General features: G+C 39.6%; 1 protein-coding gene across 4 annotated transcripts in view; it reads left to right on the forward strand.

Annotated features, from left to right (window-relative positions):
- The first annotated feature begins 908 nt into the window (after nucleotides 1-908).
- The window catches only part of suox (sulfite oxidase), a 34,875-nt gene continuing 8,593 nt past the window's right edge, over nucleotides 909-27,190 (forward strand). The window contains exons 1-3 of one of the 4 annotated variants that reach the window (XM_051925214.1): nucleotides 19,022-19,504; nucleotides 19,540-19,632; nucleotides 20,326-20,396. In XM_051925214.1, coding sequence (XP_051781174.1) covers nucleotides 20,338-20,396 — 59 coding nt within the window. In that variant the 5' untranslated portion in view covers nucleotides 19,022-19,504; nucleotides 19,540-19,632; nucleotides 20,326-20,337. Of the gene's footprint in view, nucleotides 1,040-18,246; nucleotides 18,956-19,021; nucleotides 19,505-19,539; nucleotides 19,633-20,325; nucleotides 20,397-27,190 lie in introns of those variants that run through there. The other 3 variants (XM_051925217.1, XM_051925216.1, XM_051925215.1) reach the window with 3 other exon arrangements.

The following is a 27,190-nucleotide window of genomic DNA, read 5'->3' on the forward strand; positions in this document are numbered from 1 at the left end:
TCACTGTCAGGTTTGGGAATTGCAATGTAATGGATCATAAGACCCTGCAGAGGATAGTGAAGACAGCTGAGAAAATCATCAGAATCTCTCTTTCCTCCATCATGGACATGTACACTGCATGCTGCATTGTGGAGAACCCGACACACCCCTCACATAAACTATTCACTCTCTTTCCATGTGGAAAAAGGTGCTGAAGCATTCAGGCCTTCACTTCCAGAATGTGTAATACTTTCTTCCCTCAAGCCATAAGACTCCTGAACACTCAAGGACTAGACAGATAACACATACACCCCTTACTACTCAAGTAGATCATGTCTTTATATTTATTATCATACCATTACTTTCTTCCTATTTCCAATGGCATGTTTACATCTGTTCCTTCTATTAACATATTGTCACATTTTGGCATAACCAGATAATTTTTTGTACCTATAGATATCATAAATGTGTACTGGTCGGCGCTGCACTGTTTTTCATTATACCACTGTCTGTCTTGCATTGTCCTGCAATGCTTGCACATGCATATGCACACATGCACTTTATGTTAAAATGTGTCGTTTTCTGTAGTCTTGTGTTCTATGTATGTAGCACTGTAGTCTTGGAGGAACGTTTCCTTTCACAGTACCTTGTACTAACTGTATATAGTTGAAATGACACTAAAAACAACCACTACTACTACTATATTAGATCCCACAACACATCGATTCCCTCTTCTCCTAACCTCTTTGACACTTCTGTTGGCATGTCACAAACACAGTAATCTCATTCGTGTGCTTTTTTTGAGGGTTTGCTTCACGCAAAAGATTTAACATTCACAAACACGAGTTATCCCGTTCACGGTTCTGTGTACGATAAATGCCCAAATCACGTGATCCTGAGATCTTAACATCAGATTGAGCTGATGTGCAGGAAACAAACGGGTTAAGTCTACTAGAGGGGGGTGTGCGCATCCAGGCCGCCTCTTCAAATCGCGATTGGCTACGTGTGCGTTTCCGCGCCACTTCTCGCTTTTCCAGTTAGAAGTGTGGCAAGTTTTCAGGTGAGTGGCCTCGTATGAGGAACTGTTTCGTATTTCTCATGCTGCAGCAAGGGTTTTTTTTTTATTGCGTTTCACTGGGTTTTAACGAGAGGATCCTCGCAACCCACAGGAACGAGCGCTGATCCGCTATGTGCTAACGTCGTAGCACCGAGCTCGAGCACGTTGTGTTCACAAGCTCAATGTTACGGCAAGCGGCCGGGACGGCGCGTGGCATTCCTTCGCGATTTGACAACATGCACATTTCGGAAGAATGGAGACTCGAGTGACAGTGGCTGGTTTCCAGGCGGAACTGTTGTACTCTAGCCGGGTGCTTTCTCGCTGGTCGCAGTGGCCTGTCCTGACACGAGCGGCTTGTAGTAGGAATATGTCAAACGGTATCAGCTTGTAAAATGTAAATCGAATGTTTGTTTGAACCCGCAGTAAACTCTTGACAACAAACAAGTGTCTGCCTCCATCGATCAGTCTGTTGACCTCTTATGTATTCGGTCAGCTCTTTTTAGTTCTCATAATATGAAAATATGCCCGGAATTTTACTTTAAGTATATTTGCCGAGTGCTTTGTTCTCATATGTAAATATTAGCATATTACGTGCGGTTTATTGCTTGGCGTTTCCGTGGGTTAGGTATTTATGCGCTTACAAAATATTTCAGGTTTAACAATGTTACATAATCTCTAATCGATTTTCGTTCATTTTTTCTCCCTTATAAAATAATTTCCGTTTAAATTGACGATCGGGCATAAAATGTAAACAAATTATAATTTCATGCTTGACTACCACAACATGAAGTCCAACTTAACTCAGTGCACCTCCTAACAAAACAGCAACATTGACACGTGCAAGTACAGGTAGTGGGCGGCACCACAGTTAGCCAATCCAGCACATTTAATACGTGCTCATGTAATCCCAAAATTCTTTTGCTAACAATCCTCACAGCCTACGGATAAATGCTATTTTGTGACGCAGGGCAGTTCAATGCGCGAGTTGATTTGATTAAAAAATAATAATAATGAAATAAACCCGTGTGAGACTGTCTGTGAACAGCTTCTTGGCTCATAGTCATAATTTAGGCAAAACAGGGAAGGTTGTATCTACTGATATTGGATACTGTGCCTTTTTTCTTTTATGCATATATTTTTTTCATTTATTGAATCTATTCCAGCAGCATCAAACACAGGGACCAACTTTTGAAAGGGACAGTAGTTTATTATCACAAATGTTAACTAACTCAATCCTCTGCTCCTCCACCCCTAGTTATAAATAGTTTTACTGTCAATAGGGTGGAATCATTTACATTTCTTGGCCCCAATATCACACACAGTCTGAAATGAGATGAAAAAACATAACTACTCATATCAAAAAAATGTAAAAATTGTAGGAATGAAACTGGACTCCACTAAGGTCCTGTGTACAAGTACATCATGGGTTGGGGAAACATGCTGGAAATATAATCCAAGTCCATCTCTTTCAGTTATTCAGTTTCAGTTATTCCAATTATTCCATTTTCCATATGGGTTAAAAAGGTTATTCCATGTATTCCATTTCCAGTTATTCTGTGCATTCCATATTCCATATACAGTTATTCCATTTCAGTTTCAGTTATTCAGTTAAGTATCCATTTCTTTCAGTTATTACAATCATGGAAACGTTACTAGTCACTAATGGCAAGAATCACTAGACACAGAAACAGTTTCTTTACTATTGTAGTCACTCTGGTTAAGTACAGTAATTGATTCATTTATGACCTTTTCCTGATGTTCTAATCCCCCTCATTCAATCTAAAGTATGTTTATTTCATGTTTATATTATAAGGAGTTACCTGATATATTACTGGGTTGGAATGTAATTATGCATAACTATCCTGTTTTATACAGTATATTTGTGTTTTGTGCAATATATTTTTCACAACTGCTGTATATAAGGTGATGATGGCATGTATTGTATATTGTGTTCAGAGCTACTCCTAACAACTATTTTTTATTGATTAAAGCTGCAGAACATATAACAAACCTAATTTTGGATTATTTTCTTAAAAATCTAAAAAATAACAAAAAAGCAAAAATGAAAAAATGTATCATTATCATATCAATGCTGTATTGTGTAATAAAGTACAAAAAGAATTGCAAACTCAAAATCTTTCCAAATCAAAATAATTTCAGTTCATTAATAAATATTTGATAGCAAAAGTAGTATCAAGTAACAGTGGAGATAGTTTGAATCAGATTTCAGTAACACACCAAGGTACAATGGGGAAAATAAGTATTGAATGTGTCAATGTTTTTCTCAGTAAATATATTTCTAATGGGGCTATTAACATGAAATGTTCACCAGATGTCAGTAAACAACCCAAGCAATCCACGCAAACAAAGAAATCAAAACAAATAAGTCCATAAATTAAGTTATGTGTAATAAAGTGGAATGACTCAGGGGGGAAGTATTGAACACCTGAAGAAAAGGATGTGCAAATAGGTATGGAGAGCCAAGAAACCAGCTGCAATCTGTCAGTATTTAGAAAGCAATCCTGCTCCCTATCATTGCAAATTAATATCAGCTGGTTTAGTCCTAATTGATGGCCTTTAAAAAGGTTTCTTATTACCAAGGTGTCACACAAGAAACATCTCATGAAGGGTAAAAGCAAAGAGCTCTCTCATGACCTTTGCAACCATATTGCTGCAAAACATACTGATGGCATTGGTTACAGACGTATTTCTAAACTTCTGAATGTTCGAGTGAGCACCGTTGGGGCCATAATCCGGAAGTGGCAAGAACATCATCTCACGATAAACCGGCCATGACCAGGTGCTCCTCACAAGATTTCTGACAGATTAGTCAAAAGAATAATCAGAAGAGTTGTCCAAGAGCCAAGGACCACTCGAAGAGAGCTTCAGAAAGAACTGGAATTACAGTTGTTTCAAAGAAAACAGTAAGTAATGCACTCAACCACCATGGCCTCTATGCATGCTCACCGCACAAGACTCCACTGCTGAAGAAAAAGCACGCTGAAGCTCGTTTAAAGTTTGTTGCACAACATTTGGACAAGCGAATGAAATACTGGGAGAATATAGTCTGGTCAGATGAGACCAAAATTGAATTCTTTGGATGTCATTACACACCCCATGTTTGTTGGAGAAATGGCACTGCACATCACCCCAAAAACACCATACCAACAGTGAAGTTTGGATGTGGGAACATCATGGTGTGGGGCTTTTTTTCAGCATATGGTATTGGCAGACTTCATGTAATTGAAGGAAGTATGAATGGAGAAATGTACTGGGACATTCTTCTGCTGCCATCTACCAGGATGCTGAAGATGAAACAAGGGTGCACATTTCAGCAAGACAATGATCCCAAACACACAGCCAAGGAAACTCTCAATTGGTTTCAGAGAAAGAAAATAAAGCTGCTAGAATTGTCCAGTCAATCACGCGACTTGAATCCAACTGAAAATCTATGGAAAGAACTGAAGATCAGAGTTCATAGAAGAGGCCCCAGGAACCTTTAAGATTTGAAGACAGTTTGTGTGGAAGAATGGGCCAAATGCATGTGACTACCTTTTCCATACAGGTGTCTTGAAGCTGTCATTACCGACAAAGGCTTTTCTATCCATCCATCCATTTTCCAACCCACTGAATCCAAACACAGGGTCACGGGGGTCTGCTGGAGCCAATCCCAGCCAACACATGGCACAAGGCAGGAACCAATCCCGGGCAGGGTGCCAACCCACCGCAGGACACACACAAACACACCCACACACCAAGCACACACTAGGGCCAATTTAGAATCGCCAATCCACCTAACCAGCATGTCTTTGGACTGTGGGAGGAAACTGGAGCGCCCGGAGGAAACCCACACAGACACGGGGAGAACATGCAAACTCCACGCAGGGAGGACCCAGGAAGCGAACCCAGGTTCCCAGGTCTCCCAACTGCGAGGCAGCAGCGCTACCCACTGCGCCACCGTGCCGCCCAAGGCTTTTCTACCAAGTATTAAATAAATTTCAGTAAGCATGTTCAATACTTTTTCCCTGTGTCATTCCACTTTATTACACATAATTTATGGACGGAATTGTTTTGATGTCTTTGTATGTGTGGATTACTTGGGTTGTTACCGACATCTGGTGAAAATTTCATGTCAATAGCCCCATTAGAAATATATTTACTGAAAAAAACGACGCATTCAATACTTACTTTTCCCGCTATATAATCTGTTTAGCTGTCCAACATTAGTGCAAAGATCGGTTTAACACACAAACATATAATCTGTTTAGCCGTCCAACATTAGTGCAAAGATCAGTTTCAGTAAAACTTTAATGCAACTTATCAATTTAAGTAACATTTCAGATTATATAACAAAAACTGAGGCAAAAAAATAAAGTAAGTAAAGTAACATATCATAAACCTCACGATAATCACCAGCTAACAATATTTTATCCTGCTTATTAAACGCTATTTTTGTTACACCGTGTATTATTTTAGATCATATCTTTAAAAAAAAAGTCTTGCTACTCAGCGCTAGCCTACTACAACATTGTTTCCTGGTAACGGGCCCTTTTTGAAGTAAATAAATGACTGTAGGATGCAGCAATTTAACAATCAGAACTAACAAAAGTAATTAGAATTTACAATGCGGCCTTGGCGGCGTCTTCATAGGAAACTCCAGAATACTTCCGTCTTAGATGCTCCTGCATAGTTGTTGTGCTGCCGTGATACGCCATTTCACTGTTGCAGAGTGTACAAAACACAGCATTATTTGGCTTTTGCTTAAAGTACTCCCATGCTTTAGAGGTCCGCGGTCTTTTACACGGAGGACCAGAAGATGAACTAGGCGATGCCATGTTGATCTCTGGAAAGATGTTAAAAGCGCGATCTGTCAACGTATACTGCACCAACTGCCGAATTTAAATAATCGATTATGTCGACGCTCCGTAACAGCACTACTTGTGTTTGTTTAACCGTATTTACATTGCAATGTGTATGGATATAACTCCAAGAGAAATTCCTAACAACTATGTTGCCTGGCAATAAAGGGTGAAGTTGAAGTTAACATGCATGCATTTTGAAAGGGCGAGGAAACCTGGGTAAAAAATTCAAAGGAGACATGGGCAGAACGTGCATTCCCTGGCTTGAATGGGAATTGATCCCAGGCGCAAGAGCTATGAGGGAACACTGATGACCATTGTTATTCCTAAACAAACATCATAGGGACATAATTGTTTTTGGGAAAATTAACGTCTGAATTTTTTAGATGAAATTTTCTTTTCCAAAGACCTTTCAAGTTACAATACACATTTCTGTCTTTTAACAGTTCCTGTACTGTCAAGTTAAAAGAACACACGGAGCTTGCAGTGGGCATACAACAGGCTGTTTTGCATTTTTCCTTCAAAAATGTAGCCATTAGGCCACAGTGCCAAATAAAATTGTCATTACCAAGTGCACAAAAAATAATTATAAGAATTCTTTGTATAGCATTTTTCTCACTACACAATAAAACATCTTGGGTAAATGTTTTAAAAACACAAAGCCATGTTTGTTATGCATGGATTTACACAGTAAATTTAACGTCAGAAAGAACATTCTGCTTTAGTTAAACTGAAAATTCAATGAAGGACTGAAACCTACCTTTGGTGACAAATTTGAATGGAAGACAAACCAGGAGCCACTGATACAGCTACAGATGAAGTGTTAATTTGCATAGAAATTTACATCTACATTTCAAAAATTTACATTTACATTTAAAATAGAAATTTACTTTTAATCCTTACAAGCATTCCACTTTGCTACCTCATGCATGCATCTCTTTCAAAATGTAACCTACTTTTAATGAACTTTTTCCTCTCAGACATGTGAAAAACAGTTTACTGTACTCATTAACCATTTCTGGAACTTGTTCTACATTTGTTTAAAGTCATTTATCTTTTATTCAGTCTTTTATGAAATCAAGGCAAAGCCTTTTAACAAGTTTAGTAGCCAACCCGCGGCGTAGCATATGCCACATAATTATGTATTGATGGGTGAACACTTCCTGAACGACACAGTTGTCCAAATAGAAGTGAAAATAAAATTGAGCCCGGTGCATTCTTTAACTGCATTTTCTGCCTTGTAGCGCAGTGGTAGTGTTGCTGGTTAACAGTAAGGAGACTGTGGAAGATTTTGGGTTCGCTTCCCGGTTCCTCCCTGTGTGGATAGCGCTTTGAATGAAAAAAGTGAACATTTGCAAAATCCGTAACGGTGCGTTCAGTAAGTACAATGCACACACGTTTAATTTGTCGGCCACTTTTTGCCAGCCGTCTTTTCTGGTTTGGACTTATTTTGCACTGTTACCGCTTGTGCATATTAAATCTTGAAATCCTTCGACTAACTAATTAACTAATACCCACCCATCCAGCTTGTGTGAAAAAAATGCGCCGGTTCTTTCATCATTTTGTTGCAGCCTATCAAAGACTTGCTGCCCCCAACTCCTCACCTGAGTCGCTGTCGTCTGTGCACCTCTGAGCCACGTTGTCCTTTCATTGTTCTTTGCAGTTTTGGCTGCTTTTCTATATATAATCCACCAAGTCACCCGACCACGGTAGTAGGAGGGGGGGTGGGGAGCGTACACAGGGCAGGGACGTATTCAGAGGGAGCGTATGACCCGCACTCAGTGGGTATTCCTCGTTCGTGGGGAACAATTCGAGAAAGAGCTATCAATCTGTCAATCCTCTCCGTGTCCGGGCAGGGTGAGGTTTCCTGTGTTGAGTCAAATAAAGCAAGATTTGTGTGTGGCGAGTTGTTGTGTTCGAGCACATGAGCAGGCACTGTGAATGCCTTGAGAGCGTGGGTGGACGCATGCTGGATGAATAATGAGTATCTATATACAGTATCTTCTTAGATATAGACAGCGTCTGATAGTTGTGATGGTTTTACACTCCAGCACATTGTGGTGAACGCTGGTAACAGTCAGGCGGGCAGGCGTATTAGAGTTGGTGCTTTTAGAGTTGGTGGGCGTGTCTTTCTAGCGGTTCGAGTTCTTGGGCGGTGCTCTGTCGTTTGTATCACACGGTCGGACGACTTGGTGGATTATATATGATGATGATTAAATGTTGAAATCCTTCGAGGAACTAATTAACTAACTAACAATAACCCAGCTTGTGCATATTAAATGTTGAAATCCTTCGAGGAACTAATTAACTAACTAACACCAACCCACCCACCCACACACACACACAGCTTGTGTGAAAAAATGCGCCTGCACGGTTGGACGACTTGGTGGAATATATACAATGAACATTTGCAAAATCCATAACGCTGCTTTCAGTAAGTACAATGCACATGCGTTTATATAGTAAAAGGCAAATTATCCGCGACAAACAAACTGTTATAAATGCTGCATACCAAGCCACGGCGTAGTATACGACGCATAATCATGCCGCTTTTTAAATGTTTTTTAAGCAGAGGGAAAAAAATGAACATTTGCAAAATCCGTAACGCTGCTTTCAGTAAGTACAATGCACACACGTTTAATTTGTCGGCCACTTTTTGCCAGCCGTCTTTTCTGGTTTGGGCTGCTTTTGCAATGTTACCGCTTGTGCATATTAAATGTTGAAATCCTTCGAGGAACTAATTAACTAACTAACACCAACCCACACACACACACAGCTTGTGTGAAAAAATGCGCCCGTACTTTCATAATTTTGTTGCAGCCTATTAACTGTTTTAGACGCTGCATTCAGCAATTCACATCCGCGACAAACATGCCTCTTTTTACATGGTCCTGCTTTGGTGGGCGGGAAACGTTTTCCGTGTTCCTGCAGGACCATCTAAGAAGACGCCTGTTTACCGCAGAAACAAATTGCTGCATGTAGCGTGTAAAACAGTTTGCTATGGTGCACACGGTCGTGCGTCGTAAGTCAAAGTCAACGTGGCTCAGAGGTGCATGTGTACTGTAGCCCAGACGAAGATAAATGACGGCGTTTTTTTCCCAGTCGACGCGTTGGTGGGCGTGGCTCTGCGAGTTGTCGTCGTAATCCAATGGTCTTAGAGTTGGTGGGCGTGGTTCCTTCCTGCGTGCGCCATGGGCGGCTTACTTGTCTGCGGCTTAGTGAATCCACGCCCCTTCCGGCGTGCTTTCCATGGGTGGCTACTTGTCTTCCGGCTTAGTGAATTATATATATAGATGATGATGCAGATTACAGCAGTTGATGTGGCATGTTCAGCATCTAATCTGTCATTATTTAATTAATGTCATTATTTAAGGAATTTCTTGGAACAGTCACAAGACACTTTGTAATTAAATAAAAATTAATACAAAGCATCAAAAGATAACAAAGTGGACTACAAGATCATTTAAATTTAATATAATTGAGAGAGAAATAATTGAAGCACTGATAAGAGGCTGTAAATGTAGATATACTGCCAGCAAATCGGGGTATAAAACAAAGAACTCAGTGTATAAAGAATTTGTGACAGTATGAATTGTTATTGTCAATTGACTCTACAGAACAGAGTCCACATTAGTACAGTGTAGTCTGTAATTAAACAAATACAGGACAGATCTAAGGTTGGTGAAAGAAAAGGTGGTTTTTCAAGGGTGTTTTTGAAATGACAGATGGAGCCTTATGTGCAGACCTAGAAAAACAGCAACAGAGGATGGAAATAGTGAGATGTTTGTATCAGAATATTTATTTGCAAAAAAATGTATTTTTGAAAAAGAATTTAAGGTTTTGTTTGTTAAAATCAGTTTAACTAAACGTTTCAGTTTATTTTAGAGATGTACTTTGTCTGTTATTGACGATGCATTAGGCTGAACAGGCATTTTGATTTAACATCACCTCCTGCACATACTTCTGCAAGGCTTACTATAAATCCCATAAATATCTAAATATCAGCTTTTAGACAGTTCCAAGCTGTATCTATAATAAGTATATAGTAGGAAAGTGCTGTTTGTGAGTTTTATTTGTCCTCTTGCTTCATTTTCATTTTCTCTAGACAGCTAGTTTTCTAAAACAAGCAAACACTTGCTGCAGTCAGGATACAGTAGGTCCGATACTTTAAGTTCACATCTTTTAAGTAATATTTAATGTGCTCCAGTTGATTTATAATAACACTGATTGACAGTTAACCTATGTACAGTCTTAAGGCAAAAGAATGACTGATGATGACATAATCCCAGAGGCTTTTCTTATTGGCTTGTGAATTATATAAATGCATACAGAGGTCAATTAAGTACTATCTACAGTATGTATCTAGCTATGTTTGAAAATCAAAAGTAACTCGAGTTAATAACAAGGAACTCATGTACCTCCTGACTTTTTCTTCAATATGTATGTATTTCTTCTTTTGGCCTATCAGTTAAATTCAAATAGCCGGTGTCTCATCAATTGACTTCTGCAGCTGCAAGCTAGTGTAACAGAGGCACTATATAGGCACCTGACCCGACACAGATGGACACAGAGGCACATGTAAAATAAACCCAAGTTTTATTTTTCTTCACTCGTGGGCGCACGTCTTCCCTGTGACCCACAGGCAATACACAGTCCATAAAGCACTTAAACACACCAATATTCCTTTCTCCTTTACCACCACTCCTCCTCAGGCTTAATCCTCCTCCTCCCGACTCTGGCTCCCGAGTGGTGGTGGCTGGCCCCTTTTATAGCCCACCCGGAAGTGTTCCAGGTGTTTGACCACCTGGTCCCAATTGCACCTCCGGGTGGGGCTGAAGACTCGTCCAGCCCGGCTGTTGAATCCAGACAGCCCCCTCTAGCGGCCACCCTGGGCCCCAACCAGGCTGTGGAGGACTCCATCTCCCATGGAGCCCTGAGGGAGGTTGGGGAATCACCGTCGGCCAGGGAGGCTGCCACCAAGCGTCCCGGGGGAGGTATTGAGCTGCCCATGATTGGTCCCCTGGAATATAAGCAGCAGGGCTGTCCCGGCTGGGCATGGGACCCGGCCACTCGTCACACTAGTTATAAAAGTAAAATGTAACGACAAGCAACAAAGTATTTAAGTAGCCAAATGAACCCAATAAAACATCCTCATTACGACACAAGAAAGGGTATACAAAATATATTTTTTTTCACTGTGTTTTGATGTCTTCAAGGTGGTGGCCATCATTAGCAATGCACTCTTCGAGATGATTTTTGAACGCTCGCATGACTCATTTGGCCATTTCAAGGGGAATACTGTCCTTGAGGGCTTCTAGCTTTTGAGGTCGGTGTGTGTATACCTTTGACTTGAGATAGCTCCACAAGAAGAAATCGCATGGAGAGAGATCAGGCGAACGTGAAGGCCACCTGACAGCACCACACGGGGAGATCAGCTTCCCCAGAAACATCTCCCGCAAAACTTGCATGGATCTCCGCGCCGTATGAGCGGTTGCTCCATCCTGTTGAAACCAGGCATCCACCACATAAATTTCTTCTATTTGGGATCGCAGAAGTTCTCTAGCATTTCAATGTAATGTTCTGAAGTGATGGTGACTGTTGCTCCCCCCCTCCTCAAAAAAGTAAGGACCTACAATGCCAAATTCTGCAACGGTGCACCAACCTGTAATCCACTCACAGCAGGGGTCTCTGATGAAGTTCACAAGGGTTGGTTGCAGCCCAATAGCGAAAGTTTTGCTTATTTATGCAACCATTCAAATGGAAATGTACCTTGTCGCTGCATATGATGATGGCATCTTGATGAACGGTTTGCAGAATGTTCATGCACAACTCTCTATGGCTCTCCCAGTTCCTACACTACCATCATTTTGTATGGATGGAAATTAAGGTCCTCATGCAAAATCCTCTTCAAAGACGTGTTGGAAATGCCTAAGGCAGAAGCATGTTTGCGTGTTGAACGTCTAGGAGACTCCAAAATTGATGCCCTTATAGCTTGGATGTTTTCAGGTGTTCGTACAGTCAGAGGACGGCCTGGAGTTTTTCTGTTCAATGTTGTAACCATCTGTCTAAATTTAGCCACCCACTGAAGAATTGTTTTCCGATTTGGGACATCAATATTAAGAGGAATGCTGAAGTGCATTCGGCAGGCGCGTTGCGTAGTGATGATGGATTCATTGTTTTTGAAGAACGCTTTGACAGTGAAAGCACGCTGTGCACGGGACCAAGGCATGTCGCTGACTGAAAACTACAAGGGATTGCCAATCAAAAGACCCCCACCCCAACCCTCACGGCTGCCTCTACCTCGGGCAATGACTTTGAGAAGTGTGGTATTTCATTTTGGCTCACCCTGTAAATGAAAGCTTGACAAATTTCTTTGTAAATTCAATCAGCAATATAATGTATATGTTTATTGGGTGGCAAGGTTGGTGAAGTGGGTGGCCTTTTCACAGATAAAGTGTCCTGGGTTTAAATCTCACACACTTTAAAGTCATGCTGATTAGGTTAATAGATAATTCCAAATTGGCTGAGATGAGCGTGTGGATGGGTACATAAATGGAGCTTATGATAGTTTGGCACTCTGTCTAGGACTGTTCTCTGCCTTTCACCAAGTGTACCTGGGACAGGCTTCACCCATAGGCAAGTTGAATGCTTCATTACATCTCACAATGATAAGAAAAGAAAGCAAAATTATGCATGAAATATTTCTGCAGATTTTAACAATTAGTATTTACTTGCCAAATTAACAGAATTAAAAAAATGGAATGTGCAAAATTTTGGCCACCTTAGTAACACTGTTTTAATACAAATCCAGCTTCTAAATGTTTCTTGTAGCCAGCTAGGAATCTTTATTCTCTTGAGTTATAAATTTCTTTTCCATGTTTCCTTGCAAAATACTTCTTTGTCAGAAAAAAATCTTGCATCATTTTTCACACACTGCATGGTTTTAATAATATTCAGACCTTCGTACTGTGAGAGCCAACAGAAAACTTTTATTGCTGTAAGTACTTAGGCTGATTTGTAGTGAAATATCATTTTCACTTCAGTGTCTTTATTAACTCTACCACATTAGGATTTAGGGAATACTGTATATATAATATATATATACAGTATATATATATATATATATATATATATATATATATATATATATATATATATATATATATATATATACAGTTAGGTCCATAAATATTTGGACAGAGACAACTTTTTTCTAATTTTGGTTCTGTACATTACCACTATGAATTTTAAATGAAACAACTCAGATGCAGTTGAAGTGCAGACTTTCAGCTTTAATTCAGTGGGGTGAACAAAATGATTGCATAAAAATGTGAGGCAACTAAAGCATTTTTTTAACACAATCCCTTCATTTCAGGGGCTCAAAAGTAATTGGACAAATTAAATAACTGGAAATAAAATGTTCATTTCTAATACTTGGTTGAAAACCCTTTGCTGGCAATTAAGCAGATAAAAGGCCTGAAGCTGATTTGAGGTGTGGTGCTTGCATGTGGAAGACTTTGCTGTGAACAGACAACATGTGGTCAAAGGAGCTCTCCATGCAGGTGAAAGAAGCCATCCTTAAGCTGAGAAAACAGAAAAAACCCATCCGAGAAATTGCTACAATATTACGAGTGGCAAAATCTACAGTTTGGTACATCCTGAGAAAGAAAGCAAGCACTGGTGAACTCCGCAATGCAAAAAGACCTGGACGTTCACGGAAGGCAACAGTGGTGGATGATCGCAGAATCATTTCCATGCTGAAGAGAAACCCCTTCACAACAGCCAACCAAGTGAACAACACTCTCCAGGGGGTAGGCGTATCGATATCCAAGTCTACCATAAAGAGAAGACTGCATGAAAGTAAATACAGAGGGTACACTGCAAGGTGCAAGCCACTCATAAGCCTCAAGAATAGAAAGGCTAGATTGGACTTTGGTAAAGAACATCTAAAAAAGCCAGCACAGTTCTGGAAAAACATTCTTTGGACAGATGAAACCAAGATCAACCTCTACCAGCATGATGGCAAGAAAAAATTATGGAGAAGGCGTGGAACAGCTCGTTATCCAAAGCATACCACATCATCTATAAAACACGGTGGAGGCAGTGTGATGGCTTGGGCGTGCATGGCTGCCATTGGCACTGGGACACTAGTGTTTTTGATGATGTGACACAGGACATACTGTCTGCTCAAATCCAGCTAAATGCAGTCAAATTGATTGGGCGGCGTTTCATGATACAGATGGACAATGACGCAAAGCATAGAGCCAAAGCAACCCAGGAGTTTATTAAAGCAAGAAGTGGAAAATTCTTGAATGGCCAAGTCAGTCACCTGATCTTAACCCAATTGAGCATGCATTTCACTTGTTGAAGACTAAACTTCTGACAGAAAGGCCCACAAACAAACAGCAACTGAAAGCCACTGCAGTAAAGGCCTGGCAGAGCATTAAAAAGGAGGAAACCCAGCATCTGGTGATGTCCATGAGTTCAAGATTTGAGGCTGTCATTGCCAGCAAAGGGTTTTCAACCAAGTATTAGAAATGAACATTTTATTCCAGTTATTTAATTTGTCCAATTACTTTTGAGCCCCTGAAATGAAGGGATTGTGTTAAAAAATGCTTTAGTTGCCTCACATTTTTATGCAATCGTTTTGTTCACCCCACTGAATTAAAGCTGAAAGTCTGCACTTCAACTGCATCTGAGTTGTTTCATTTAAAATTCATTATGGTAATGTACAGAACCAAAATTAGAAAAAAGTTGTTTCTGTCCAAATATTTATGGACCTAACTGTATAAATATATATATTTATATATTATATAATAATATATAATAATAATATATATTATATATATATATGTATAATATGTATGTGTGTGTGTGTGTATATAATAAATATATATATATATATATATATATATATATATATATATATATATATATATATATATATACAGTCTATATAGATAGATTAGTTAAATCTATTCTTCTATTCACATGCACATTAATATGACATATCTGTTAATAGTAAAGTGTTTTTTTTATTTTTCAGTATTGCCTGCTTTTCTCTAGATGTTTCATTAGGCCACAACATTTTGCTGCAACAAGTTTCCAGCTTTTCTAATTATTGTTTTACATACTTAAGAGGTTGATGTCGTCAAACAGGTTTCATTCTGACAGCTATTCCATCCATCCATCCATCCATTATCCAACCCGATATATCCTAACTACAGGGTCACGGGGACAGCTATTCCATACAGGTAATTTTCATGTAAGCAACAAGATGCTCTGGACTACAACTCCAATGTCAGCAAACCTTTCTGCATGCCTTTGCAGTGATATGTGGGTTCTACTTTGCCTATGTGAGCAGTTTACCTCTTCCTTCAAATGACTTTTCTGGGTCTGTGAGATTTTCCTTGACTGCAGTACTTCCTATTAATTTTATGATAGTGGAAATTCCTGGCTGGAGGCTAGCCAGCTGCCTAGAAGAACCCGTGGTTGCTTATTGGCATATTAACATTCTCAGAGGTTCAAAGATCACGGTATGTATTCAGGTAGTTTAATGACTCGATCAAGTTTCAAGGCATAAAAGGTTTTAATTAAAAAAAAGAAGTAAAAGGAAGAAGAAACGTTAGCACATGCCACATTGTACGTTTTATTTTTTGAGTCTGTTAGGTTAGGCAAATAACTAGTAAATGGGCAGAAATATGTTTAAAACCATACTCTGCAGTAGTTGTTTTTAATTAGAGAGTTGGTGGAAAATGCAATGTCATATCTCTAGTTAACTTAACCTGCATATATGTGGTATGTGTGTTGAAAGATAGTGTACCTGGAGGAAAGCCCATGTAGACACAGGGTGGATGTGTAAATTTTACACAAGCAGTGACCATAGGAGGATTCAAATTTAGTGCCATGAGGCATGAGGCAGCAGGATCAGTCACTGTTTTATTGTGTCTCAATTGTCTGAACAAAAGAACAATTTCTGAGGCAGAACAAGATAAATACTTCAGCTTGCATAGTGCTACACATGGTTGATAAATGAAGACAATTTATATACATTTTTTAGAGGGTTAGTACCTGACTGACTGAGTGATTTTAGGAGTTTAATTTCACTAACAAACTTCTGTGTGGTTTATTTTTTAATTTTGATATAATTTTGAAGCATGTGTTTTTCTATCTTATGTATTTACTGAAATATTTAAAAATATACCTAATTTACATAGATTGTGAACAGTAAAGAAAGCATGAATGACACTTATAATACGGTAATTATATCCCAAAAAAAAGGTACAGAAATTTTCTAGTTGGCAGTAATTTCGCTTTTTCAAATGTATTTGCACTTGTTGATTGTTCTGTCAATGTAATTTCAATTTTTGTTGAAGGAGACAAATTGCTTATTAATTACTTTGCATTTTAGTCATTCATCAGTAACTGTAATACTGTATAGTACTTCTACAGTGAAAAGAAAGCATTTTAAAAACTTTTATAACAGACCAAAAATTGCATTGATACCACCAAGTATAGCATCAATAAATGAAAACAGTCAAATTTTTAATCTGTATATTTATTTTCATTGTTATGGCTGTGGTCGCAAAAGTTCATTGAAGAATTTTTTATATCAGTAATTTGTAAATCTTTGCAAAACATTGAACAATGTGGCCATAAGATATACATTTGCAGGTTATTTTTTGTGCTCTTCACTAAATATAGTAGTTGCACAAGTTTACAACCATAAAGTAATGAAAACATTTGAAACAGACATCATTTGCATACATGAATGCATAAGTTAGGTTAAACACACAGTAAAATTGAGCAATTTCTATTTGATTAACACAAAAATCACAGGTTTATTAATGTATTATAATAGAGATGAAAGCAGTTCACAACAGAGGATGGGAGTACAAAAATGCCAGTAAGCTGCATTGCTGGAGAAAATAAAGCTGAGGGTAGTTGTCAACAGTTGGTCATAACTGACAAAATCACAGTAAAACTCAGACGAAGTCATAGTTCTGCCACCTAGGCCATTTGTCCCCTCCTGGTTTCTACTGTACTATATAAGTGCATGCTGGGAAGTCTGTTTGGAAGATTAAATTCTTAAATTGTTGGATTCCATGGTTACACCCATACAGTATCTCTAATGTCACAAACCCAAGTGCAGGACTATCTGCTTGGCAATTGCTACAGCATAATACTGAGAAGAGAAACAAAAGAAAGTAACAGTTCATAATGACTCTCATGTGTGTATTTTTTGTGCAAATGACTATAAGAGAGAGTCGTAATATGAACAGCAAATTAACAGCTCTAATGAGGGCATGCCAGACTAAAATAATTAGACTTTAGCCAGGACTTAAAAGGCTGAGACCAATTGACCATCATTTAGAATAACAGGCAAATCATTCCATAGCTTTGGCACCCTGTAGCTAAAGGCTTGTTCTCTCACTGTTGTTTTATTAATCCTTGTAATCTTATCTGAAAACTCACTTCTTTCCTTCCTCAGTGTACAGTGTGTATCTCTGAATTATATAATGTTAAATTCTGTGCTACTGCCTGCATTATCTTCTTCAACTCCCTATCCATTAGTTCATAGCTGTCATGTTTCAATGTGCCCTTGGTCATTTTAGTTCAGCTCATTTAAATATTCACTTGCATCCTACATCACAATTTTATCATTTTTTTGATTATATAGGATTAGTAGAAATAGTCTGTCAGTATCTAAATTCTTTCTTCTGATCTCTCTGATTTTTTAAGCCTTAATTACTGTCTGTTTTATGTATAAGGAAGGAAGACTTCAGTTTCTCCACTTTGACTCTTTTCATTGTTATTGCAACTAGTGTCTTTTAGTTTTTAAATTTTTAACATAATATTCTCAAAGTAGATTAATCCATTTCAGAATCACAATGAGCAGGGCCTATGTTTGTAGTTTTAGATGCAGAATAGTATCTAGCAGGACACCAGTTCATTGCAGGTATACATGCATACTTATGCATATCTCTGGGACTGTGGGTAAAAAGCTGAGCAGACTCCACATGGACAGCAACTGGGTTTGTGATCAAACCCTAGACAACAGATCTCAGAAAGAATAAGCTGTGTGGGGTTTAGAAAGGAAACTCTTTTTTTTTTGCCTTATCTATGATAGATTAGTTTTCCCCTAGACTTAACTCTACAATTATTAGCTTCCTTGTCTGGCCATCGAGCAGAAAGGCAATGCATCTTAAAAGATCAGCATATATTGTAGTGCAGTTGCTGGGTGATATATTAACTACAGTTGGACCTTTCAGACTTTAGGCTAACAATCAGTGTTTTGTTGAGTGTTTTAGAAATGGGGAGTAATCTCAAAGAAGAGGTGTTTGTGGTGGAGTTATTATAGCAGCATGGTAATTTTAACTATAAAGGATAACACTAGTCACCAGTACCACTGGCAGAGGTCCAGCCTCTGATTTGTATGATTCCTGAAAATAGCAGAGCAGCTGCAGTTTAGCAGGTGACCACCAGTGCAAACGTAATTTCCCCTTCATTAATTAGTGGCATTCAATCCAAAACTTGCCTTCTCCAACATTCTGTACACAAATGAAGCACCTCGGAGTATTTGGCAATCAGGACTGCTTTCGTAATCAGAAATGAGATGCTCTGTACTATGAGAAGAATTGTTCTTGTCAAGAAATGCAATCCAAAGGCAGCAGAATTTCACATACAATATCTGCTTCTTCCTGGTGGACTGAGTATGACTACTGTCTCGCTCATTTTGCTGCAGAGGCAGCTCAGCCACCTTGTTTTGTGAATAGTTAAAACAGCGGGAGGGGCAACACCATTGCAGGGTAGCCTCTCCTGTTAATCTTTAACAGAAGCCCTCAACTCTGTCCTCATTTAGTTTACCATCCCACAGATTAATGCATTCTGAACCACCTGAAGGGCTGAGACTAGGATTTCAGAGGCAACTGGAAGATAGCAGTGAGGGAGTGTGACTGCTGAAAGCCAGTTTCATGACCTCATCTTAGGTATCAGTTTTACAGCGTTTTTAAATTTAAGAAGGCAACATTATTCTATTCAAGCCACATTTTCCTGAAAGGTAGGACCAGCTGTTTTCAATTGTGAGCATTGTTTTATGTTCATAAAATAGATTGCTGTCTAAGCAGGAAGGCCTATTGACCATTGTTAGAAAATATGGTAGGTAAATCTGAACTAGTCCTCTGTAATGCTAAAAAAAACACAAGTGCTCTTTTCATTGCTTTCTGTAATACAGATCCTGCAGGATCAAATGCATCAAAGGGCACAGAGAACAGTGCTGGCACCTACGAAAGGCCAGGTATTTTGCTACTCTTAGCAAAATGTAAGAAAGAGAGTTCAGATAGGCTCTTCATGCCCATAACACCTGAGAGCATTTACGTACTTTTCCACAGATAAAGCAGCCATTTTTACTCACTCATTCTATCAGTTGGCTACCGCCTGCAGCCCTTGTCTTGTTTACTCTGCTTATCTTATGTGGATTCATTTGAAATGCGTGCTATTTAGCTAAGTGTAATGTAGCAGCCTGGAACAGGAGCGTGAAGAATATGGACTGGTGGTGGGGCACAAAAAAGTTCTCCTTTTGAACTCTCTCTTTCTCTCGTACATAAATGTGCTTGCTGAAATTGACCTTGAAATTGAATGAAGGAAAAATAACTCTTGGCTCCCATCTTTTGAAAATTCAGAAAGTCATTGTTCTACAAAGAGTTGCTTCAGCAAAAGATCAAGCTAAGTAATAGAGTGTGCTGTTTTAACTCTTAGTAGTAATATCAGTGTGTTGTGTACATTAAATTATTATGGTTTTGGTAGTGTGTAAAATACAACTGACACTATATTTTACATGAAGATTAAATAATGTGGGTAGGAAATACAATGGATGGATTTGGTTTTAAGAGTAGCTAAACCTAAATCCAACATTTCTTATGACCGTGTGCTGGGTCCATCTTAATTATACCTCAGTACCAAACTTTTAAACCAATTTGAACTTCTCACGGTGTGGTTACAAAACAGTTAACTGCTCCATCATGACTGAAAATGTGTAAGCAAGCTGATATTATGAAAACTTGATGCTACTGATCTGATACAAGTCGTGAAATGTTATAATAGAAGCTGAAGAGTAACAAGTATACCTAATTTTCCTCATGGGGCTGACTTTGGGCTTGTGGGAGTGCATGTCGTTATGGGCTGTATTCCTTTAGCTCTTTTCAACTTGAAGTTGACACTTTATATGAAGGTGTTTTTCTGAAACAATAAGCAGATTTTTTGCCCACACCCAATTTCAGTTTCTCTTTTGTATGAGACCAAGTCCCCATTTGGAAATCATGCCCAATATGAGTATATATCTGTCTTTATTCAAACAACTAATTTTTGCACAAGCATCTGCTTCCAGCTCCCAAGCCGTATTGATAAATGTGTTTTCATCTGTTTTTGTAGAGTGTGGCTGGAATGCTTTTTCCTAGACAGTCTGTTGGACTGGCCCAGGCCTGCTTCTACTTTTCGGCCAGGTAGGTGTATTTAGCCTAACTACTGCACTATTTTTTTCAGAGAACAGAAATCTTCTTCTAGGAACAAAATAGGAAATATTTTTAATACTGGCACACGATAGAAGAAATCAGTATTTTGTTATTCTTTGCTCCTCTGCTTCTCTCTTTTACAGGTCTTATACAATGAATATTCTCTTTTTAAATGTTTTCACTTATATTTCTCCTAATTATAATATATATTTAGAGCAGTGACCTCCTTTTCTAATACTTACAGCATTTTCTTGTTATAATCACCAGCCTAATCCAAATTGTGGTCACTGTAGACTATAACTTATTATAGGAGCACCAGGCACAAGGCAGGAAGAAGCAACTGACACTATGCTAGTCCATTTCAGACCTTGCTTGCAGTTTTTGAATCAAGGACATGGAAGGAAAATTTGAGTATCTAGAAAGAAACCAATATAGACATGGGGAGAACATGTGAAATACACAAAAACTAAAAATTGGGCATGATATTTTAAATCAGGGCAGGGGATCCATGAGGTAACAGCAGTGTCTGATGTGTCAGTGAACCACAACCTTATTTTGGCATATTTACATTTTTTGAGCGGGAAGGCACCTTTTCCATTTGCAAAATTACATTGTTTGTTACAGTTGTTTATTAGCTTCTGCTCCCCTTTGTACTCTTTCTGGATGAGCAATAACCTCTTTGTAATATATTTTAAGTATTTCTAGTTCCATTTTCTTAGATTTTTTCTGACATGCATCCTCCCTTTTTAATAGTTTGCATTATTAAGGTTTTTGTGGCTCTGTGGTGGGGCAGTGATCAGCACAGCTAACTCACAGTTTCAGGAAATAAGGTTCAAAACCCAGTCTGGCCACTGTCAGTCTTAAATTTGCCCATTTTCTGTGTCTTAAGTTTTTTCTGTGGTGGTCCAGTTTTCCTCCCACATATAAAAAATATATATGTTAGGTTAGCTGGAGACCCTAAATTGACCAGTGTGAGTGATTTATAGCTGTATGATGTTCAGCGCCTTTCTGAACTTATTCACTTCTATAGTTCCTTTGTAATTTTTTCACAGTGTGCTTTTTTCTTTTAATGAGTTTTCTCTCTGTTTCTGAGCTATTGTAACTCTCTCTCTTGTATTCTTCTTTCTTCTTCTTTATTTATTGGTTCTTATTTGGTAGAGGATGGTTCCCTTTTTTTCTTAACTATACTGTGTGCTTTTTCATTACACTGTAGATTTGTGGTGTGAGACTCTCTTTAGTACTTCCTTTTAATAGCAAATAAAAAGTATAGGACATATTTTTTTGCCAAATGAAGAAATTCACTCAGGGTCAAACGGTGAGTCTGAATAAGCAAACTTGTGAATGACTGCTGTTCTAGACATGTAGGCAGTAACAGACTAGTTTTTTGTTTATTAGTCACAGCATAGAACTCACTCAGCCTGTTGTCATTTATTATAATTGTTCGATTTCAATTTAATGCATATGTCTTACTAGGTCATATTTGCAACACTACATAATGTGGAAAGTGGGCAGTAAATATTTTATATCATCATTCAGAAAGACCCTTGGCATTTAATTGACCATAATTTATCAGCTTCAACTCAAAGTCAGGAGCCAGTCAGTGTGCGCAAAGTGAGACCCACCTCTTGGTGGCTTTCCTATCTTGGAAAAGCATCTGCTCTAATCTTCCTTTACAAGCCGCAGTTGATAGTTCATATGGTAGCAAACTCTTATCTTATGAATGTAATAAGGTAATCATAAGCTGCTTTAATAGCCCAGTTATATTCCATTAAATGATTACCAAAACCTTTCAAAGCAGTATACACCGCAGAATAATGACTAGTAGCGAATTTTCTGTTAAATGTTTCCTGTTCTTAATAGCAGCAACACTTTCTGCACCATTTTCTTGAATATCTACAGTATATCTCTGAAGGAGTATAAGTATTTTGTGTTCTTTTTATTTTACAGTCAGGTTTATTACCAGCACTCCCTTCATTTCATTACAATCAACATTGCCTGTTTGTATACCATACTAATGTGGAGTGGCGTATTTAAAATCTTTGAATTCTCCAGGATGTGCTGGAAATAGAGAATCTAGCTATGTGGGCGAAATCTTATAGGAAGATAGGTGATTTGTGAAAATGGTGGAGCATTTTACATTGGCCAAATGTATGTACATGTGAATTGTATGCATGCTTACAATAAAAAATGAGTTGGAACAGAAAAGGAGAAGATTGTGTCTATCTTTGTGAGACATGTGATATAAGAATCAGCTCAAAAGAGTACAAAATAAGAAGAATACAGTATGGGGCAGGATAAGATATATGCATCTTCAGAAAATATTTCAGAAGGGATACATGTAGTGTATTGTAAATTTACTGGTGGTGAAGAAATAAAATAATAATAAAGCCAAAGCTGCACTTAGGAAAAGGAGTGTGTGGTAAATAATCAAGACTTGACACAACAAGAAGGTTTGGGGCAGCCTCCTGTATACTTGAAAGTTGGCCGTAAATGCAAAAGTTTTGAGGAAATGGTCTTTACAGAGTCCAAAACAGAACTGAAGAAATAGTACAGGAAAGGTGGTTTTAAAGTTGAAGAGGGGAAATGTTGTCAATCAGGAGAGGAACCAGAATGACGTCTTCTGGGGCTGAACCAGAAGTGAAGTCTTCTGGGCCGGAACCGGAAGTGCCACTATGGGAGCCAGGTGGAATTTCCCGCATTTGGTCTGCGGACAGACAAGAAATGATTAGTGCATTCTGCCAACGCCTGGTCTATCCGGGAATTACCTTGTTTTGAGCCCTTTAGCTGCCTCCCATGCGCACGTCTGTGACAAGTGATAAATCTTTATGTAACATAACACTTAAGCAGCAGTACTGAACTTAACTACAGCTGGAAATCTTTTGTACCTGTTTGGCATAAAGCAGGCTTACCTGTGGTGTTTTTTGTGTTTTGAAAACGTAAAATGATTTAGGGAGGTAACAGCAATGGCTATACTAAGTTATGACAATCAGATGTGACTTTGAGCCTGCTACAGCAGCAGTGCCTGCTGTTACAAGGCTGTGAACATGGCAGGAGCTGTATGTCACATCATTTGATTGACCTTTCCTTCATTTTAATATTACCTTACCTGAGACTTCAAACAGTCTGGGCTAATCTCAGTCTAGCTCCTTCTCAACTTTAACATATTATGATATATCAGAGAAGCCACGTCCACTCACTCAGTGTGCTAACTGACCCAAAACAAGTATTCTGACCTACGGTACCTGCAAGTCAACATTAAATGAATCATGGTTAGCAGTAAAGCATTTGTTGAACAAGATCTGAACAAAACGAGTGGTGATGCCGACTGTACAGGAAGACTTCAATGTAAATAGATTAAGGTGCAAATCTTGGCTGAAGACTGGTGACACAGATCCTGCATTTAGGCTCTATTGCATTTAGAAAGGACAATCTATTTATTTTAAGAAGCTGCTTTTGCAGGTATGCAGCAAAGCAACCATAGCTGTGATATACAGGGTGGGCCATTTATATGGATACACCTTAATAAAATGGGAATGGTTGGTGATATTAACTTCCTGTTTGTGGCACATTAGTATATGTGAGGGGGGAAACTTTTCAAGATGGGTGGTGACCATGGTGGCCATTTTGAAGTCAGCCATTTTGGATCCAACTTTTGTTTTTTCAATAGGAAGAGGGTCATGTGACACATCAAACTTATTGGGAATTTCACAAGAAAAACAATGGTGTGCTTGGTATTAACGTAACTTTATTCTTTCATGAGTTATTTACAAGTTTCTGACCACTTATAAAATGTGTTCAATGTGCTGCCCATTGTGTTGGATTGTCAATGCAACCCTCTTCTCCCACTCTTCACACACTGATAGCAACACCGCAGGAGAAATGCTAGCACAGGCTTCCAGTATTCGTAGTTTCAGGTGCTGCACATCTCGTATCTTCACAGCATAGACAATTGCCTTCAGATGACCCCAAAGATAAAAGTCTAAGGGGGTCAGATCGGGAGACCTTGGGGGCCATTCAACTGGCCCACGATGACCAATCCACTTTCCAGGAAACTGTTCATCTAGGAATGCTCGGACCTGACACATTGAACACATTTTATAAGTGGTCAGAAACTTGTAAATAACTCATGAAAGAATAAAGTTACGTTAAAACCAAGCACACCATTGTTTTTCTTGTGAAATTCCCAATAAGGTTGATGTGTCACATGACCCTCTTCCTATTGAAAAAACAAAAGTTGGATCCAAAATGGCCGACTTCAAAATGGCCACCATGGTCACCACTCATCTTGAAAAGTTTCCCCCCTCACATATACTAATGTGCCACAAACAGGAAGTTAATATCACCAACCATTCCCATTTTATTAAGGTGTATCCATATAAATGGCCCACCCTGTAGATACTGTGTTATAGCTAGTGTTGAAACCCAGATCCTGTTGGAAGAAAAATGGAACATGTACTCAAAATAACTTAGAATTCTAGTCAGGATGAAGTGTTGGCATGTTGGCTCTGGAGAGTGACAGTGTAGCTACATGAGGAGCAGCGATACTGCAGAGAGGTAGAGATGTCTGTAGAATGATGGAGGGTACTGTTTACTCAAGAAGTCTGTGACACAATTACCTTGCAGACCTTATAAGAATGCAGCTATGTAGCTTGATAAAATGTGCTAATCCTGCCTAGAACCTGATGTTTCACTAGGCAGAATATATCAAAGGAAGCTCCATAATATTTCAGTTGTGCATAATCATCCTATAGGAAGGGTTGCAAGACATTCCTAATAGTGATTCCTTAAGACAAATGTGGCTGGGTGCCAATTCTACTTAGAGACTGAAATTTAACATTGAGGTTTGCTGATGCTGTTGGGAGTCACATAGAGGCAGAGATCTTAAAAACTAATGATGAAGAGAAACATAGTTGTAAAAAGAAATTAATTGCATAATACTTGGAAAATACTGCTCTCAGAGTTACTGCCTAACTCCCAGATACAATATGAGTGTGTATTAAACCTGCCTCTCCTGGGCATCAGCTAGATCTGTTTCAGCATTTATAATCTTTAGCTCTCTCTTTTGTGTCTTTCCATTTTAGACAGCTTCTGATCTTTTTGTGGGTAACATCTCTCATTTTCATATTTATTTCCCTTGTCAAGAAGGACGCTGATATGCTAGTCAGGTTTCAGAGTCAGCCTGTTCACTTTTTTAATGCTGGCTGTGAAGGTAGAAGGAAGGGTGGTTGAGGGTTATGTTTGGTTGAAACCTGAAGAGACCCATCCATCCATCCATCCATCCTCTTCCGCTTATCCGAGATCGGGTCGCAGGGGCAGCAGCTTGAGCAGAGATACCCAGACTTCCCTCTCCCCGGCCACTTCTTCTAGCTCTTCCGGGGGTATCCAAAGGCGTTCCCAGGCCAGCCAAGCAACATAGTCCCTCCAGCGTGTCCTGAGTCTTCCCCGGGGCCTCCTCTCGATGCGGAGGAGCAGCGGCTCAACTCTGAGCCCCTTCCAGATGACTGAGCTTCTCACCCTATCTTTAAGGGAAAGCCCAGACATCTTGCGGAGGAAACTCATTTCAACCGCTTGTATTTGCGATCTCGTTCTTTCGGTCACTACCCATAGTTTATGACCATAGGTGAGGGTAGGAACGTAGATCGACTGGTAAATTGAGAGCTTTGCCTTACGGCTCAGCTCCTTTTTCACCACGACAGACCGATGCTGAGCCCGCATCACTGCGGATGGCACACCGATCTGCCTGTCGATCTCACACTCCATTCTTCACTCACTCGTGAACAAGATCCTGAGATACTTGAACTCCTCCACTTGGGGCAGGATCTCGCTCCCAACCCTGAGAGGGCACTCCACCCTTTTCCAGCTGAGGACCATGGTCTCGGATTTGGAGGTGCTGATTCCCATCCCAGCCGCTTCACACTCAGCTGCGAACCGATCCAGAGAGAGCTGAAGATCACGGCCTGATGAAGCAAACAGGACAACATCATCTGCAAAAAGCAGTGACCCAATCCTGAGTCCACCAAACCAGACCCCCTAAACGCCCTGGCTGGGCCTAGAAATTCTGTCCATAAAAGTTATGAACAGAATCAGTGACAAAGGGCAGCCCTGACAGAGTCCAACTCTCACTGGAAACGAGTTTGACTTACTGCCGGCAATGCAGACCAAGCTCTGACACCGATTGTACAGGGACCGAACAGCCCTTATCAGGGGGTCCGGTACCCCATACTCTCGGAGTACCCCCCACAGGATTCCCTGAGGGACACGGTCGAATGCCTTTTCCAAGTCCACAAAACACATGTAGACTGGTTGGGCAAACTCCCATGCATCCTCCAAGACCCTACTAAGGGTGTAGAGCTGGTCCACTGTTCCGCAACCAGAACGAAAACCACACTGTTCCTCCTGAATCTGAGGTTCGACTATCCGACGGACCCTTCTCTCCAGGACCCCCGAATAGACTTTTCCAGGGAGACTGAGGAGTGTGATCCCTCTGTAGTTGGAACACACCCTCCGGTCCCCCTTCTTAAAGAGGGGGACCACCACCCCGGTCTGCCAATCCAGAGGCACTGTCCCTGATGTCCATGCGATGTTGCAGAGGCGTGTCATCCAAGACAGTCCTACAACATTCAGAGCCTTGAGGAACTCCAGGTATATCTCATCCACCCCCGGGGCCCTGCCACCAAGGAGTTTTTTGATCACCTCGGTAACCTCAGTCCCAGAGATGGGGGAGCCCACCTCTGAGTCCCCAGGCTCTGCTTCCTCATTGGAAGGCATGTTAGTGGGATTGAGGA

This window comes from Erpetoichthys calabaricus, chromosome 3, assembly GCF_900747795.2.
Source record: "Erpetoichthys calabaricus chromosome 3, fErpCal1.3, whole genome shotgun sequence".
NCBI lineage: Eukaryota > Metazoa > Chordata > Cladistia > Polypteriformes > Polypteridae > Erpetoichthys > Erpetoichthys calabaricus.